Source organism: Crocodylus porosus, unplaced genomic scaffold (genome assembly GCF_001723895.1).
Source record: "Crocodylus porosus isolate Cpor-Errol unplaced genomic scaffold, CroPor_comp1, whole genome shotgun sequence".
NCBI classification, from domain to species: domain Eukaryota; kingdom Metazoa; phylum Chordata; order Crocodylia; family Crocodylidae; genus Crocodylus; species Crocodylus porosus.
The window spans coordinates 51,996,202-52,013,313 of NW_017728931.1; the positions used below are offsets into that span (position 1 = coordinate 51,996,202).

A 17,112-nucleotide genomic window follows, 5' to 3' on the forward strand; every position below is an offset into this window, starting at 1 on the left:
TCTGTGACTGAGAGTTTTTTGCCTCCCGAGAAACGAACCATAGCAAATTTTTGCAACAAGCCTGCCAGGATTCAGGTGATTTAGAGGGGTATATATGTAATTCAGAAATAAATGTAATATTTACCCCAATAACCAAAGAGGAATGAAATAGTATGTATTTTATGAAAACTGTCTGTGAGTATTTTTTTGATTAGGGAAACAAAACAGTGGGTTACCAAAAATTATAAGCAATAGTATCAAGTATTGCTGCTAGATTATGGCCATGCTAAAAGGTGTGTATACCTGTGACTCGCCTTTATTGTTGATATTGTGGATGTAGTAAAAAATGACATATTAGGGTCAAATACAAACCTGAAATGCTAACTATATAGTCTATGCCGGAATAAAAATATAATGTTTTGATGTAATGAATGACAATGACATTAACTGGAATAATGACATGTATAAAAATAATCATATCAAATTGCAGTGGACAGTGTGATTGTGATTACACCTTTAATTTATATGTGTCCTTTGATACAGTATAAATATAAGATTTAGTGATATAGATGTACATTTACACCAGATTAAAATTAGTATTCAATAACAGTTTTTCTTCTTGTGTCCTTCTCTTAAACTAGATGTTTTTCCAGAATCATGTACAAGTAATGGCTGTTTCTGTTGCTGCAGCAGTGTCCTGCCTTGTGCAGGTCTCACCAAGGAGTTGGCAAATGATCATGTGCTCCATAGTCTGCACTTCACCACAATCATATATATTCATGTCATTAGAGTAGTCCCATTTGATCATGTTTGCTTTTGATCTTCCAGTTTGCATGCACAGGAGATTCAGGCATTGCCATGTTGGCTAGTCTAGATCCACCCCTCTTGGAAAGGTCCTCCTCAGGTTCCAGGTCCATTTCAGAGCACCTGCTTGCACGTAATCTTTCCTTTTATAAATTCAGTCACATCTTGTCAGCCATCAGATCCAATGATGCAACACTGGTCACAAAGCTCTTTTGTGTTTTAAGCCATTTAGTTATTTCTGTGTGACCATAGAGTGGATGCGTAAGGTCTTCCATCTGCTGTAATCTTTTTTTGGCTTGCTACTTTTCTTCTAATATCAGATGGTGCAATGCCAGCCAGTAAGTACAGACTATCCTTTGGTGTTGGCTTTAGACATCCTGTTATTTCACGACAGCTGTTGTTTAGAACTGGGTCTATTTTCTTGGCATGAACTGATTGTTTCTATAGTGGACACGCGTACTCTGTAGGAGAGTAACACAAGGCAGTAGCAGTGCTTCATAATGTAGCTGGTGACAAACTTTCAAAGTATGTTGTTGTAGGCACTGATTATTCCTTTTGTCTTCTCTACATGTGTTTTGAAGGTAAGTGTTCAGTCCAATGTAACCCCCAAGCACACAGGGTTCGAGTGACTAGTTAGTGGGATTGCATTCCAGATGACATTTAATTTCTGCTTGGTGTCTCGATGGTGTAGGTGACAAGCTGTGGCCTGTATCTTGATTGGGTTGGCATGACTGGTTCTTACTGTGATCTGGGAGGTTGCTCAGGATGCATGTCAGTCTGTTCTCAACAGTGGCAAAGTCCTTCTCTTGCGATGTGATGCATAGATCTGCAGCATATATGAAGCTTCTCATATTACTTTGTATGGGTTGGTGTAACAGGGGGCCTTCCCAGGGCTGGTTAGATGTTGGCCTACCCACCTGTTTCTGGGCTAACCACCTGCGTCTCTCTCCTGCCACACCTTTATGGTAAATTATTATGATGTTACTCAGGCAGGAGGCTGCCCATTTAAGACCCTGATGACTAGGGGTGATATCCCCAGCTCCAAACCTTCCCCTACACTGGGGTCCATGGTTTGCAGATGGCATCCCAGGCAGCTAAGCTCACCTGTACCCTTCTCCCTCTCTGGCTGTGGTCCCCTCTCTGGGACCTTTGGCTCCCACCTAGGCCATGGCCCTACCTTCAGGCCAGTCGGAATCCCAAGCCTCTTGCTCTGGGTATCCCTCGCAGTGGGCTCCTGGCCCTTTGACCCACGTTGGGTCCTGGCCCCAGCATTAACCAGTCAAGAATCCATTCACTCAGGTCTGAGCCACTTGCCTTCTCTCCCTTACAACTCCACTGGATCACGTCAGCCTCAGGCCTCTCAAAGATCTCACAGGCCTGGGCTTTCCCTAGCCAGGACTATGCAGGGGCTGGAGGTTATCAGGCACCCCCTACCCACCTTTCACCAGGGAGGTTTACAGACCTGGCATTTCCTGGGGCTGATGCACCACGGGCAGTCCCACCAGGCCTCCCTACCCTGGCAGGGTGCAGTTTTAGGTCATGCCCAAGACATGGGGCCTCCTCCACCCCATAGCCCCAGCCCATATACCTCCAAGCTGTTCCTGACACAAGGAGGGAAATCTTCTTCTCCTGCTGGTTGGTCTTAAACAGTTCTCTCCACACAGATTGCTAGGCATTAAATGGACACCCTCATAAGACACCTGACATCTCCCTGTCCTAGCCCTTAAAGTGGCAAATATCCATAGTGCCCTGCCACAGTTGGTCATTATATATGTTAAAAAGGATCAGTGCTAGCACGCTATCCTGGGAGGCCATTTTGTTGTTGTTTCCAGCACAGTTCTACCTAAAAATGTCTATTCTCCAAGTGTTGTTTGGAGACTCTGAGAGGCAATTAGAGCTGCACTCAATTAGCTTAATTAGCCTCAAACCACTGAATTAGGAGGTGGGCACGATCATCACACTCAGAGTATTCGCAGATCTATCACTGTGCTGCTCTGAGCCAACTGGCAAATTTACATAGATTAACTATTGAGACTCTGATATTAACTGAAATGAATGCATGGTTTATTAACTAACTGAACAAAACTAACAGGCAACATCACACTGGAATTACCATATACAAATATTTACAAATACCATATACAAATATATACAAATATATACTTACACATTTTTAAGATTTTGTTGTCACTTACAATCCCATACCCAGGAGCCGACTGACTTCAGCTCTCTTTATGCAGTGATGGAGACTTGAAGGTCATGCAGCTCAGCTGGCTGCAACAGAACTCAGGCACTCAGCTCACAGCAAGACCACACTGCAGAAGACTACAAGCTCAAATGGCCAGGTCGGACTTAGGTCCTGCAACCAGCTTCTTAATCTCCACACATTAGGCTCACGCTCTCCATGCCCCTCATGCTCTCTTCATTTATACCTAACTCAGGTTCCTGAACACTCAGGTAAGTGACATCTCACTCGCACATGCTAATGGACACCTTCTTCTCAGTCACACGTGCATTCACACCATAGGTCAGGAGTTCAGAGTTTCCAGAACTCTCTAGGTTCACTGTGCCTGTGCCAGTGACCTACTTACAGCAAAGGGGATCACACAGTGGGGCAGCATACATACAACTTACATCACACTCATTCGTGGTCATGAGGTGAACTTAAAGTATGAAACTGGCATAACTTAACTGTAACAGCCTACTCTGAGGCAAGGCAGGGGATATCAAATCTCAGCTTACCCAAGAAATCAGATGAACTGCACTAGTCATGTGTGATATTGTAGACTTTGGCAAGCAGGTTTTGGTGGTTGACTGTCATATGCTGCCAACAGGTCTACAAACATAGCACCTGTTATCACCTCTTTCTCAAGTCCATCTTCTATATGTTGCATGATTAGTATTTAGCTAGTGCAGGACTTGCCTAGGCTAAATCCAGCAGTTACAGTAATATAATCAAGATGTTTGCTAAGGTAACATCTAATAAGAAATTAAGAACAGATTCATGCTAAAGGTCCACCTAGCCTAGTATCTTTTCTCTGACAGTGGAAAATAATGGATGCTCTAGAGCAGTGATTCTCAGCTGGGTGTTGCAGCATCCCAGGTTGCCTTAAGATCTGTTCAAGGGTGCCACACAGTGCCACGCAATGTTAGTACTGTTCGGTGTGCAAACATAATTCACAATATAAGCCCAGAGATTTCACACAGGAATCCACAGGGTCAAGAAAATTCTAACCAACCTGATTGCCTTCTATGATGAGATGACCGGCTCTGTGGATGTGGGGAGACCTGTGGATGTGGTGTACCTTGATTTTTAGCAAGGCTTTTGATACGGTCTTCCACAGCATTCTTGCAAACAAACTAAGGAAGTATGCATTGGATGAATGGTCTGTAAGATGGATAGAAAGCTGGCTGGATTGTCAGTCTCAACAGGAAGTGATCAATGGCTTGTTGTCTTCTTGGCAGCTGGTATCAAGTGGAATGCCCCAGGGGTTGGTCCTGAAGCCAGTTTTGTTCAATATTTTCATCAATAACCTGGATGATGGGATGGACCCTCAGCAAGTCTGTAAATGACATGAAGCTGGAGGAGTAGTAGACACACAGGAGGTTAGGGTTAGGATTCGGAGAGACCTCAACAAATTGGAGGATTGGACCAAAAGAAGTCTCATGAGGTTCAATGACAAGTGCAAAGTTGCAGGACCTTAACCTGAAGCATTTAGAATGAAACAATCCCATGCACCAGTACAGGCTGAAAACCAGCTGGCTAAGTAGCAGCTCTGCAGAAAGAAATCTGGGCAATAAGCTGAATATGATCCAACAGTGTGTCCTTGTTGCCAAAAAGGCTAACGGCATACTGAGCTACATTATTAGGAGCATTGCCAGCAGATTGAAGGAAATGATTATTCTCCTCTGTTCAGCACTGCTGAGACGTCTGGAGTACCGTGTTGAGTTTTGAGCTCCCCAGTACAGAAAGAATATAGATAAATTGAAGAGTCCAGTGGAGGGCAATGAAAATGATTAGGGAGCTGGGAGAAATTACTTCTCAGGAAAGGCTGGGGGAACTGGACTTACTGGCTACTTGCATGTTGAAACTCCCCCAGCACTTTGCTTTAAACTCTGTACATTCCCATGCCAAGCCCAGCACATGCCCAGAAGAGGCAATGCCTTAGTTGGACCCGGCTCACCTGATATCTGTATAGATTGGGCACTTTAGCGAAGCTTTTTTGGCACTTTTATCTAAGAGCTGATTGAATCAGCTTTAGCTGAAAATGCCAAAAAGCCTCGCTGAAGCTCCTGATCTATACAGATCCTGCAGAGCCAGGTCGAAGTAATGTGCTGCTGATTGTAGTGAAGTGTGTTTTTTCGGCTTTTTTTGTTTTTCTAATGTCTGCAAGCAGCCATTTAGTCTGGAGAAGAGAAGACCAAGTGGGGATTTAATAGCAGCCTTCTACTACCTGAAGGGGGGTTCCAAAGAGGATGGAGCTAGACCAGAGGTAGGCAAAATGCAGTCTGCGGGCTGGACGCGGCCCACCAAACCATTCTATCTGGCCCCTAAAAATTTTAGAAAATTAATATTTGTCTGCCCCTGGCTGCCTGTCATGTGGCCCTCGATGGCTTGCCAAAACTCAGTAAGCAGCCCACCAGCTGCAATAATTGCCCACCCCTGAGCCAGACTGTTCTCAGTGGTGGCAGATGACAAAATAAGGAACAATGCTCTCAAGTTGCAGCAAGGGAAGTTTAGGTTAGATATCAGAAAAAACTCTCACCGAGAGGGTAGTAAAGCACTGCAACAGGCTACCCAGAGAGCTTGAAGAATCTCCACTCTTGGAGGTTTTTAAGGCCTGGCTAGACAAAGCCTTGGCTGCAATGATCTAGTCAGGGGATGGTTCTACTTTGAGCAGGGGTTTGGAGTAGATGACCTCTGAGGTCCCTTCCAACCTTAATTTTCTATGATTAATTCCAGGCCATAAAGGAAACCAGTATCTAAACCAGTCACATGGTCAGTCTATCAGCTCACCTTGCCTCTTCACATCCCATAAGTCTCTACAAAGCTTGGAATTTCATATTTCTAGGTACAATATATAAATAAAATAGACTTAAGTTCAGCATCAATAATGCAATAAATGTAGCCTTTCTCTAATGACATATGCTATTTTCCCCCTATGATTAAAGGGAAGGTGTAGCCATGTATCAGGGATTCCTACTTTATTTATAGTGAGATTTTCAAATCCACTTAAATAACTATGGCTCATGTCTTAATGATTTTTCCCAGGTACTTCTGAAAATCCCATCCTCAGTTCTTGGAATGCATTTAGGCTCATTTTATACTGACCAGCTCAGAAAATAAAACATAGAAAGATAGATATATCCTTCCACCTCAGTGGTAAAGTTGGAGTGCTCACAGCAGTTTTGAAATTGAGCCAGTTATTAGATACTTATATACTGGCTTGATATTCTAAGGCCTTGTCTCCACAGGGAAACTGTCTAACATTACTGCAGAACAACCTGTCCCACAACAGTGAGCCCATAATAGCTCCCACATAGACAGTCTGTTCCAAAATAAAAATGACTTAATTCTAGAATGTGAGTTTTGGGAGTACCCTTTTAATCCAGAATAGCATTTGGTTACACCAGAATAGCTATTCCCATCAATTCACCCTATGCAGACAACACTTAACATTAGCTTCCTAGTTTCAGAAGTCCTTGCTTCTGTTTTTTTCCTATTTAGAGACAGATTGATGAGTGGACATAGCTGGAAAGAGTGCTACCCATCCTGAAGTGCAGTTAGGATACATAACACATTCCACTTGATAGTTCCAGAATGCTATCCATACACTAGGCTTCACAATACTGTCCAATGGATAAACATATTGTCTTCATTTCACAGATAGGATAACCAAAACAGGGCTGGATTCATACTAGGTTTCACCAGAAGAGAAACCTAGCAAGCTTCTTTCCATCTTGGAAAGTCTCCAGCTGGCCAGTGTTGCTTCAACCATAGGTGTAGTTGGCAAGGAGATGCAATGAATCTGAGCTGCACAGCCTAGGATTAAATGAGTTCAAATAAAACAAGACAACTCAAACCTCTGCAATAAAAACAAACTTTAAAAAGAGGCAGCTGGCTTTTCTCATCGCCACATATCACTTTCATTCAGTTCTTACACAATACACATTTTATGAGATTTTTCCAGTCTAGGTTTATAGACCAAAGAGGTTAGAACTCAAACATTTACACTCTCCAAGTGCTTCTGTGAACTGAATCGACATTTTTTTCAGGTTTGACTGTTCCTAATCAGTGGCAAAAGCTCTGATGTTTGGGGCTGACTGCCCAAAGCATACTGGATTAGGATGCAGCAGAGTTGCAAACAGACATTTATGCTCAATAAATTTTAGGAGGATAACATTCTTTTTTGCTTAGCGTACAGTTTAATTTAAGGCTGGTCCTGAGTGATGACATTTCTTGATGCACCTGAAGTCTTGTCAGAACTGCAAAGTACATCTAGGTGAGGGGGCAGCAGTTGGTTCAGTGTCTTCATCTTTCCTTTTTCCGAGAGCAATTGCTTCTCTTTCCTGTGGAGTGCGGAGACAAGAAAAAGCAGGAAAAGTAATAGAAATAATTCAAAAACATTTAAAGTATTACAGGCATAAAATATTTCTTAAATCATCTACAGCAGGCACCTAAAGCCCCCAGCCCCCTGTGCAGAATCTGGATCACTGGGCTCTTTGCAGACCAAATTTAGATGTAGTGGCGGCAATGGGGTAAGCAGAAGAGGCAGTGGTCACAAGGGTTAATGCAACTATTGCTTGCCCATGCTACAGACAATCATCCCCAAAAAGGCTTCATACCCAGGAGTCTGGAAGTGGACTCTGCCCCAAATTCCAGGTCACCTTAGAAGCCCTGTAAACCAGACTGGCTCTGTGGGCCAAATCTGGTCTGCAGGCTCTATATCTGACACCCCTGACCTAAAGCAGTCAAAGGAAAAATCCAGCAGTGGATTCTGTACCACTTTAGAATAAACTCTTCTCAGCTAATCCACAAGTTCACAAATCTTGATAGCACTCAGTGCCCCCTCCCACTGTTTTAATCATGCTGTTGACCTGACCAGAATTCATGATCACCATGTCTAAATCACTGCATCCAAAACTGTTCTGAAATGAGCATTGGTTAACAGATTTTACCCTAAGCTATGCTGCATGCTTCTGCCTTATGGGAATAATTAACTAATGTTACACCACAAATTATCTCCCTATTTTGCCCACATCCACAACTCCTCCAGAATCAATGTTAGCTAATAGGTTTTGCCTACAGCAGGCTCAAAGAAATCACCAGTTGGATTCTGCACATCAAAATATGCTAAAAATGAAACTGAACACTTAATTTTGTACCTGAGGAATTCTTGCTTTTCCTTCTGCTGCTGCTTGTCAAAATCCCTCATTTCCCTGCAGTGTCGCTGGTACATGTTTTTGAAAGTGCTTTCTAGCTGGCGAAGATGATGAAAACTCTGTTGGATTATATCTGCATAGGTTGGAGAAGACTCTGTGATTTTAAATGTAAAAGAAACAAAACAGTGCCTTCTCTTTTCCATACTCTTTGCTAAAAGGTATCATGAGGGGAGGCTGCAGGTCAGATTGCAAGGACTGGCAGCCTTCTGCATATGGGGGAGGTACTCACAGTTGGAAAAGAAGAAGCTATTTGAGATCAGGATTGGGATGCATGGACAGAGCTGCAGGTGTGTGTGTGGTAGGGAGGGCAGTGGTCAAGGCTGGAAAGCTGCATTGTTAGGACATGGATGCATGGCTGAGGCTCTGAGTATGTTCTACCTCTCTCTACCTATTGTACCCAGAACCTGAACTTTCATGAGCACAAAAATTCCCCGATAGAAAAATGTTTTATTTTTACCACCCCCCAAAATTCATGCCATTCATTCATCCACTATGAAAGGATTTTATTTCACCCTATATTCTAGTGCTCCCTCTTATCACATCTGCTTTCTTAACCTTCCCACTTTGTTAGTGGGAGTCTAACGCTCTAACCCTATTCTGTGACAGGCAACCCCTTTAAGAGTTGTCACCATTGCAGTGGCATCCATCCAATATGTAGCCAAACTGCCAACATGTCTCTTCAACCTAGCCACACAGCACAAAACATCACCTGTAGCAATCTGGTCTCCAGCAGCCTGAAACCATTCTTAACTTAAAGTTCAGTTCTGCAACTGAACAAAGTTCTGCAGCCATGCAGATTAAGCCAGGAATCCACAGACTGAGGATGGAGGGTGAACAAAGAAATGCCTACAAAAGACATTGCAAACAGAAGCAAGGGAATACAATTTGTTTACAAAAAGAGATTGGGGGAAACAAACACTAAATGTATAATTTGGTTAGGCACCAACAAGCAGCATGAGAAGCAAATGTGTTTCAGTTGCAAGTATATGAAGAATGCAAATACTGAGCAGTTCTCTCTGTCATTGTATGTCCAACAAAGTCACAGACAGGGATGATACAATAAGAGGAGTAAATTGGGGACGGCTCTTGGGAGATTCTTCCCAACTAAGACATTAGTTTGTGGAATAGTTTCCTATGGGAAACTGGTGGAAGCCTAACACTGTAAGACACCTGTTGACAATCAAGATGGACAAAGTATTCAAATAACAGACTGCAAAGAATAATCCTGTGTTGGTGAATAGGCAGGCTTTTCCCTTCTCTAATTTCTTTGAACTGTTCATAAGGATATGGTATAGGCTTGTAGATCTCCCTCCTGTGAATCAGGATGTCCTGTCCAGCCTGTGGTTCAGCCTTGTAGCTCTGGAGGAAGTGCTGAATTAGTGGGCTGTGCCCATTGATGTTAAAAAGATGCCAAGTGAACTCAGGGCCCTGACAAGCTGGGTGTGACTGGGGGAGAGAAATACAAAAAGAGAAGAGGTTAATACCAACAAGGAGTCCAAAAAATAAAGTAAATTATTGCCTCTAATGGTTCATAACCTGGGTGAAAGATGAGTCATTTCTAAATGCTTAACAAGTGGAAACACTATGATTACTTATAATAACTGGCAGCAAGCAATTCCATCTCCTGTGGGCTATTTTAATAGGTGGTTGTGAATGAAGTAATTTTTCATATTTAATAACTAATGTTATCTCAAAATAAAATACAAACAAATATGTATTAGGTTGAAGCTTGTTTATAATACTGCACAGCACAGATACAGCATTATGGGACATGTGTATCAACATGTCATACAAACAGGACCAGACAGATAGAAAAGATTGTTTTCTACATTTAGAAAGCACATAACAATCATCTCAGTCCAAACAAAAACCCTAATTGAGTGTACACTGTACTTCAGTTAGTGAGACTGCACAATGCATTTTGAGCTTAATTTCACTTAACGTATTGCCCCAATTCTTGGCTGAATTCTGAATGCTTATGCTGTTCCACTGACACCAAACAAACCTAACACTAGATTAGCCAGCCCAAGAATGATCATTCTTGCAAAAGGGAGTTGGGGCAGGGGGAGACTACAGAGCTTATATAATAGCTCCTCCAATGCCCACCCTTCATTGCAGCCAATGTAGGGTGCATACTCCAATAATCCATCTGCTTCTTAGCATCACTACTGGCAGCTAGCTTAATTTAGAACAGTCCTCAGGGACTGGCTCAGTGTACATGCAAACCAGTAGCAAGCAAATGGAAAGATGACATAACAGCATATACTTTTCACTATACACACTAGCATGTGGCCCTAGGCTGTTCTGGGCACTTCTAGGCTACAATCAAAGTTTGGAGCCCAGTGCTCAGTGCATTTTCATTTAGTATACATTAACAAATTGTTTTTAGATATAACAGTGCAAAAACTCACCAATTTTCTTGAGTTTTAATATAAACTAGATGCTAAATTGTTTACAGCTTATTGTATGCTAAATTGAGGAGGTTGGCACCATCACATGTTGTAATTTAGCAACCTCAGTAAAACTCTGTTCTGTAGAGAAATGCAGTGGAAGTTATATTTGCAGGAGGGAGCATTTAAATCTCTCTCTCATGGTATGCAATCTGAGAAATATAAACTTGTCTATAAAATGGAGGGATTCTGGATTCATTATTTAGGCACAGTTATTCAAAACTTGGGAATACACAGACACACTCATTCCAGAAAAAAGGATGTCCAAACCTGTTATTCAGGAATAGCTACTACACTTTAAATTCATCCTCCATTTTAATCCATAAAGTTCAATGAGCCCTATACAGCATTGCTTTCTTGCTCTTTGTTTGTACCATCTACAAGATTTTCATCTGTTTTTTTAAATTGACCATTTTGCTGAATGAAATTAATGGCTGCCATCAAGTGTGTATTTATACATCAATCTCAGATCTAGTTAAAAATCTGTGGGAATAGTAGACACCTTTCTTGCAGGTAAATGGAAGGAGTAACCTATAAATAAGCTGTATGTACATTGAGACCAGGGGTACTTAACCTCTGGCCCATGGAGCCATACCATCTGGCCCATGGGTCTCCCCATGGATCTGGAAATTTGGTGGTAGAGTGGTAGCAATTAACACTGCCAAATTTCCAAGACCTGCATGGCTGGGTTGGGCCAGCACTGTGTGCCAGATTAGGCCTACTGATCAGATTCAATCCATGGACCAATTTAGCATTGCTAATCTGACCCGCAGAGCGAAAAGCTTGGGCACAACTGATTTTGTCAAAACAAGAAACACCCACCAAAGTAATGAGCAGCACAGCAAAGCCAATCAGAAGCTAAGACGCTGAGCCAAGGGCTGATTGTAAATGCAAGGTATAGGACTCTGGTTGTAGCTGTGTGTGAGAGCAAGCAGTTAAGGGAGAATAGCAGTGTAGGGATGCACTGATAGAGATTTTGGGGGCTGATACTAATAGCTGATTTTTAAGGAGACATATTGGCTGATATTGATCCAATTTCCGATACAGTTACACCCAGCTGGTAAGTCCTTTGTAATGGAAGGGGAGGTGGGAGGGAAGGAGTGTAGGGGGGCAAATAAACACCCCCTGCAGTGAGGGAAGGAAGGAGTGGGGCAGGGGTAGACACTGCCCAGCCAGGGTGGGGCAGGACGTGGGACGGAGCCATGGTTCATCTGGGGGGCACAGAGGGCACGGGGGGGCAGAGAGGTGGTATGTGTCCCTGGATCTGTGAGAGGCAGGGTGGGGGGCCTGCAGCTCTGGGATGGAGCCGAGGCTGTGCCAGGCTCTTCTCGGCAGGGGCTGAGCTTGGGGCAGGTGGCGCTGGAAGGGGGGGGCTACAGCCCCCACCATAACCCCACTGCTAGCATTGCCACTGCCTACCCCAAGCCCAGTCCCCACAGAGAAGAGCCCAGTGCAGCCCCAGCTCCAGCCTGCAGCTGCTGCCCACCCACCCTGCCCTGCGTAGATCCAGGGGCACACGCACCTGCCCCTCATGCCCTCCCGGGGTGTGCGCAGCTGCAGGAGCCACACCCCCCGTGCATCCCCTGGATCAATGTATCGATGCACCTCTAAAGCAGTGGTGAAGAGGAGGAGAGGTAAGGAACCCCTATGTCAAAACCTCTTTTGGCTACATTTCTTTCTGGAAAAACAGTTTTGTATTTCTGAACAAGGAAACTGCCTCCCATTTGTTTCTCTGGACATGGAAAAAAGACTTTCTGAACACTTTGTTTAAACAGAATGTCAATGCAGAAACTCCTGGCTCTAAAGTCACTCTTCTCTACTAATAGAAACAATCCCGCAAACCCCAAATACTGCCTGACCACTTGGTCAAAGAAGGGGGACTATTACTCTGCCTTCTTCACAGGTAGACAATTTGGAGCTGACACACAATCCACAGTGGATATATGACTAATTAAAAATGCTGTAGTGTATCACAGTATTTACCAATTCTGCTACCTCCAGGTTTTAACTTTACAACAACGATGCACCCAATAAGAACATTCTTTAATTTTGTAGCTTTAAACCACGTGCAATGATTCATTGATGGTTATTTTTCTCCCTTTCTTTTTAAAAGTACCTTGCATTACAAAGTCTACCTATTTCTTAAAATCTCCAGTCTGTATATGATGAAAACTGTTGTCTTTTTGTCACTGTTATTACGTTCATGGTTATGCATGACATTAATTGGCTTTTTAAATTCACAGGCCAAATCAGCCTCTCAGATGCAAGTGCACAATTCCCACAGAGTTCGATATGCCCCAGTACTTTCTATCTGATGTTTTGTTCTGTTCTTTTCTCCATGGTCTGTATCCATTATCACTTTTTCTATGATAAAGTCTGAATGACAGCGGTGGTTGCCACATAGGTTGTAGCAGATGGATGGGTCAGGCTGGCTAAAAATAAAATTTCTCAGACTGCCCCTTTACATAGGAAAATGAATATGCAACAGTCACAAGGGGATTCCAGGCCCAGGCCCCCAACAGAAGATATTTCAAATCAGTATGTATTGGAAATCGGCCTGATGCGGACAATAATTTGGCCGATAAATGCCCGTGTGTGCATGCAGCTGTAGCACAGCATGCAGGCAGTGAGAAGCACAGCCTGGCAGCCTGGAGAGCTGCCTGTCAAAACAATTGGGAGGAACAACAGGGTGGTCTCAAACCAAATAAAGGCCGATGTTACTTGTGAGGCATCTGCAAGTCAGATCAAGAATTTGAACTACCTGCTAACTGCTGTCTGAGTAGAGCTGTCCATGTGTCTGAAGAAGAGGAGCAAGAAGTACCTCAGAAAAGGACAGGGAAGGATGCTCCAAATGCAGCTGGACAAATGTGAATGGGAGTCTGGAGAGAGAGTTACTCGGTTGTATGCCAGTGTAAACAGCAAGGAAATCACCTCCTGTTGTTTAATCCCTCCTGTACTTAGGGAAAGAGGAATTTTTACATTTTTAATAAATAAACAAGACTGCACTGAAGGAATGCTTGACTCCACTATCCATTTCTTCTCCTCATTGAAGCAACTTACACAACCCAAGCTGGCTACTTGGGTTAACAGGGGTAATATGCAAAACAAAAACATCCCCAAGATATAAGAGGTTGCCATTTTAGTGAGGAAGGAAAAGTGTTTGACATAAGAAAGATTAAAATTTCCACTGAGAAAGTGATGATGAGACCCTTTCAAGGAAAATGCAGAAAAACTGATGTCAGCATTATTCTCACCCAAACTGGAAAGACAGAAAACACATCCAGAGTGCCATAATGTGAAAGTGAGGCTCCCAAATAATATAAATGTGTTGAGAGCTTAATTAAGTTCTGCGGTAGTACTCCTCCTAGAAGAGGCTACTAAAGGAGAAAATAAAAGGCTTGCCATCCACTCTTTGGTTGCTATACAGTTTGTAGAGGCAGGATATGTGGAAGTGAACTAGAAAGCAAGTCTTGGTCCATGTTAACTAATGCAAGATTCCCACATCACCACTATCACATACATAAAACAGATAGTGAGGACCCCCCAGATTTCTTTCTGGAATTAAGAGGACATTTTGGCATCAGCAACATGGATTAAGTTGTATTTCAACAAGCTACTAGCAGATCTGCACTGTACATGAGGTGAGGAAAGCTATCACAACTTTTCCCACATGCTATATCACCTCTTTTTGAAGCAAAGTGATCTTTGGCCGTCTTGTCTCCAGCACACGTTGAGTCTGCTTCAAACCACTTTCTTCTTCATTCTTTTTAAACTGCAGATCACGTGGCAGGGCCCTGCCACCTGGGACAAGACACAAACACCAGTTGTCTTTGTCTAGTATCTCCTTACCATTTGACACAATACTTCTTGATCAGTATAGTATCGAAACAGCACCACACAAAAGGAAACAGTGGTGCAAAGAGGGTAATAGATTCTGACATTTTATTGTAGCAGATACCTATTACTTCTGTGGAGTTTCCCCTGCTCAGCCAACCCTGTGCCCCAGTCTGGCTGGGCAGGGAAAAAGTGCGATACATTATAGAACAGCTGGTCTGCTTCATTCAGCAGTGACTATTTCTAGTCAGAGACAACACTGTTTCAGTAAAATAATAGGAGGAAGCAGCAACACACTAACAAACCTAATTCTTCAAGAAGCAACTGCATTCATTCAGCCATCAAGAAACACTCAAAAACCACAAAACAAAACAAACACAACTTGTTACACATGAGCACTTCCAATTTATTAGGTCAACTAATGTCAATGGGATTTTCTCTCTCACTTGTAATGTAAGTTCACCATAAGACACCTATTACATGAGACTCAAGAGACAGGGAGTCCCTAGAAATTCTAAACAAAACAGGGAAGGTTTCTTCTTACCTTCCAATTCCTTAACTTTCAAGGACATAGATCCATGTACAGCTTTCCTGGATTCAATGTGTAGGCTTCTTTGACCAGGCTGGCACTTGTTGACAACTTGCATCAAAGGGTTGGGCTTCACAACAAAGAGGAGAAGGCAGAAAAAATTATCAGTGGAGATGTATACCACGGTGGTAGAATTAATGTTAGAATTCTCTCTGTCCTCTTAACCTCCTGAATGTTTTTGTTCAACCCCAACCAAAATATTACTGCCTCTAGTGTGAAATGCAGCAGACATTTGTACCAGGAAAACTGGACAGCAGAGTCACAGGAAAAGAAATGAAAACCACCTATTTAATTGGAAGTGACAGATAAATTTTAGGTTATTAGGATGTAGTTGTGGAGATTGGAAAATAGGTAAAACAAAGCTAAAGCTGCTCTGGATAGGGAAAAGTGACTGAGACCATTCCATAAAATGCCCCCCTAAGCCATCAGCCTTCTTCTGAGGAAAGCCTGGAAGTGGCTTCCTTCAAAATTCATCAACTCCTTAAACGTCCTCAGTGCAATTTCTCAAGAGCAGCATGTTGGCATTTCTAGTTTCCTACTTGCTTATCTGGGACAACAAGGTTCAAGAATCACATGTTCACTATCTCCACAGACTGACGCTATTTTGTAACTCAGTGAATTTCCTTTAGACATCAATCTACCCCATAGTCCCTTCGTGCATCATGATATCCCTTTGCCATCTCACAATGAGAGAGCAAAGAATACCGCAAAGGGAAGACCCCCAGGGGGTGCTGAGAGCAGTAGGTCCTGTTGAAATATACATTTCACTTTGATGACTTAAATATCATGATACACACAAAGCTTCTTCTAGCACATACACTGGGCGGACACCAAAGAAGCATAACGTGATCTGGAGGTTGGAAAGGATAATTTAATCAGCAATATTAAAAGAACAAGATACAGTACTCTGCATTCAGCTTGATCATGGGGAGCGGGGGCTGCTATAACTGTCTACAAGTGTTTGACAGCATGAACTCTCATTAAAAATTAGAGATGAGCAAGATTCAGCCCCCATGTACAAATTATGAAAGAGAGAGGTAAAAGGCTTTGCAAGGTTGGTAATGTATATTCTTTCCTATGCAAATGTTTGGCTATTCTATCCCAGATGGTGGATTTCAAAGGCAAAGGCCTACTCTTCTGCTAACTTTGCTTAGTTAAAACAAAACAAATTTTTACTGTTTACTAAGGAAGGGGCAGACCTGAAAAATTATCCCCATGTCATCATATCTCCCTCTTCTACAACACCCCTCATTCTAGTGCAGGGGTGGGCAAAATACAGCCTGTGGGCTGGATTCAACCCACCAGGCCATTCCATCTGGCCCACAGGGTACCTAAAAAGTTTAGAAGATAAATATTTATCTGTTCATCATTGCCTGTCAAAGATGAGAGGAGCCAGGGGCAGTAGGCCCCAGGAGAAGCCAGAAGGACTCACCAGCCTGGCCCCACCCTACCCTACCCCCAACCCCCTTCCACCCCTGCCCTCCAACCGGAAGTCTCTGCCTGCAGCTGCTCCAGCACCATGTGGCCCACAGGCAACTGGTAGGGGGGCACGTGCTCCCCCCGGAGATTGGCCCCCGAAAGTGGGGCAGTTTTTTTTGTCACACAGACTGGCGGTGTGTTTGTGGGGAGCACTAAGCCATGGCACAGAAGTACTAGAGTGGATATGGGGCTTTTGGCTCACATCTGGACCTACCCACAGATTTTGCCCCCTCAGACTCAGGAGGCATGAGTCACCCCTGATGTGGCCCCCAGCTGCATCACCCAATCACGGGGCCATGTCAGTACCCCAGGGCCAGGAGTGGGAAGGGATGTGTGTGCATGTGTAGTGAGAGAGGCACACTGCATGTGTCTGTGTCCATGTCTGTCCGTCCGTGCAATGAGGGAGGGAAAGACGGTGTGTGTGTCTGTATTTGTGTTTGCATGTGTGTTCGTGCAATGAGGGAGGGGGAGAGAGAGATAGAGCAATGAGGCAAGGAGAGTGACTGAGCGTGTGTGTGTGTGTGTGTGTGTGTG

General features: G+C 43.4%; 1 protein-coding gene across 4 annotated transcripts in view; it reads right to left on the reverse strand.

The window, feature by feature from the left end:
- Positions 1-5,973: 5,973 nt before the first annotated feature.
- Positions 5,974-17,112, reverse strand: part of FAM227A (family with sequence similarity 227 member A) — a 34,538-nt gene continuing 23,399 nt past the window's right edge. For all 4 annotated transcript variants that reach the window (XM_019544927.1, XM_019544925.1, XM_019544926.1 and 1 more), the window contains 5 exons: positions 15,070-15,169; positions 14,359-14,477; positions 9,515-9,672; positions 8,170-8,322; positions 5,974-7,353 (listed from right to left, as the gene is read on the reverse strand). In XM_019544927.1, coding sequence (XP_019400472.1) covers positions 7,215-7,353; positions 8,170-8,322; positions 9,515-9,672; positions 14,359-14,477; positions 15,070-15,169 — 669 coding nt within the window. In that variant the 3' untranslated portion in view covers positions 5,974-7,214. The remainder of the gene's footprint in view (positions 7,354-8,169; positions 8,323-9,514; positions 9,673-14,358; positions 14,478-15,069; positions 15,170-17,112) is intronic.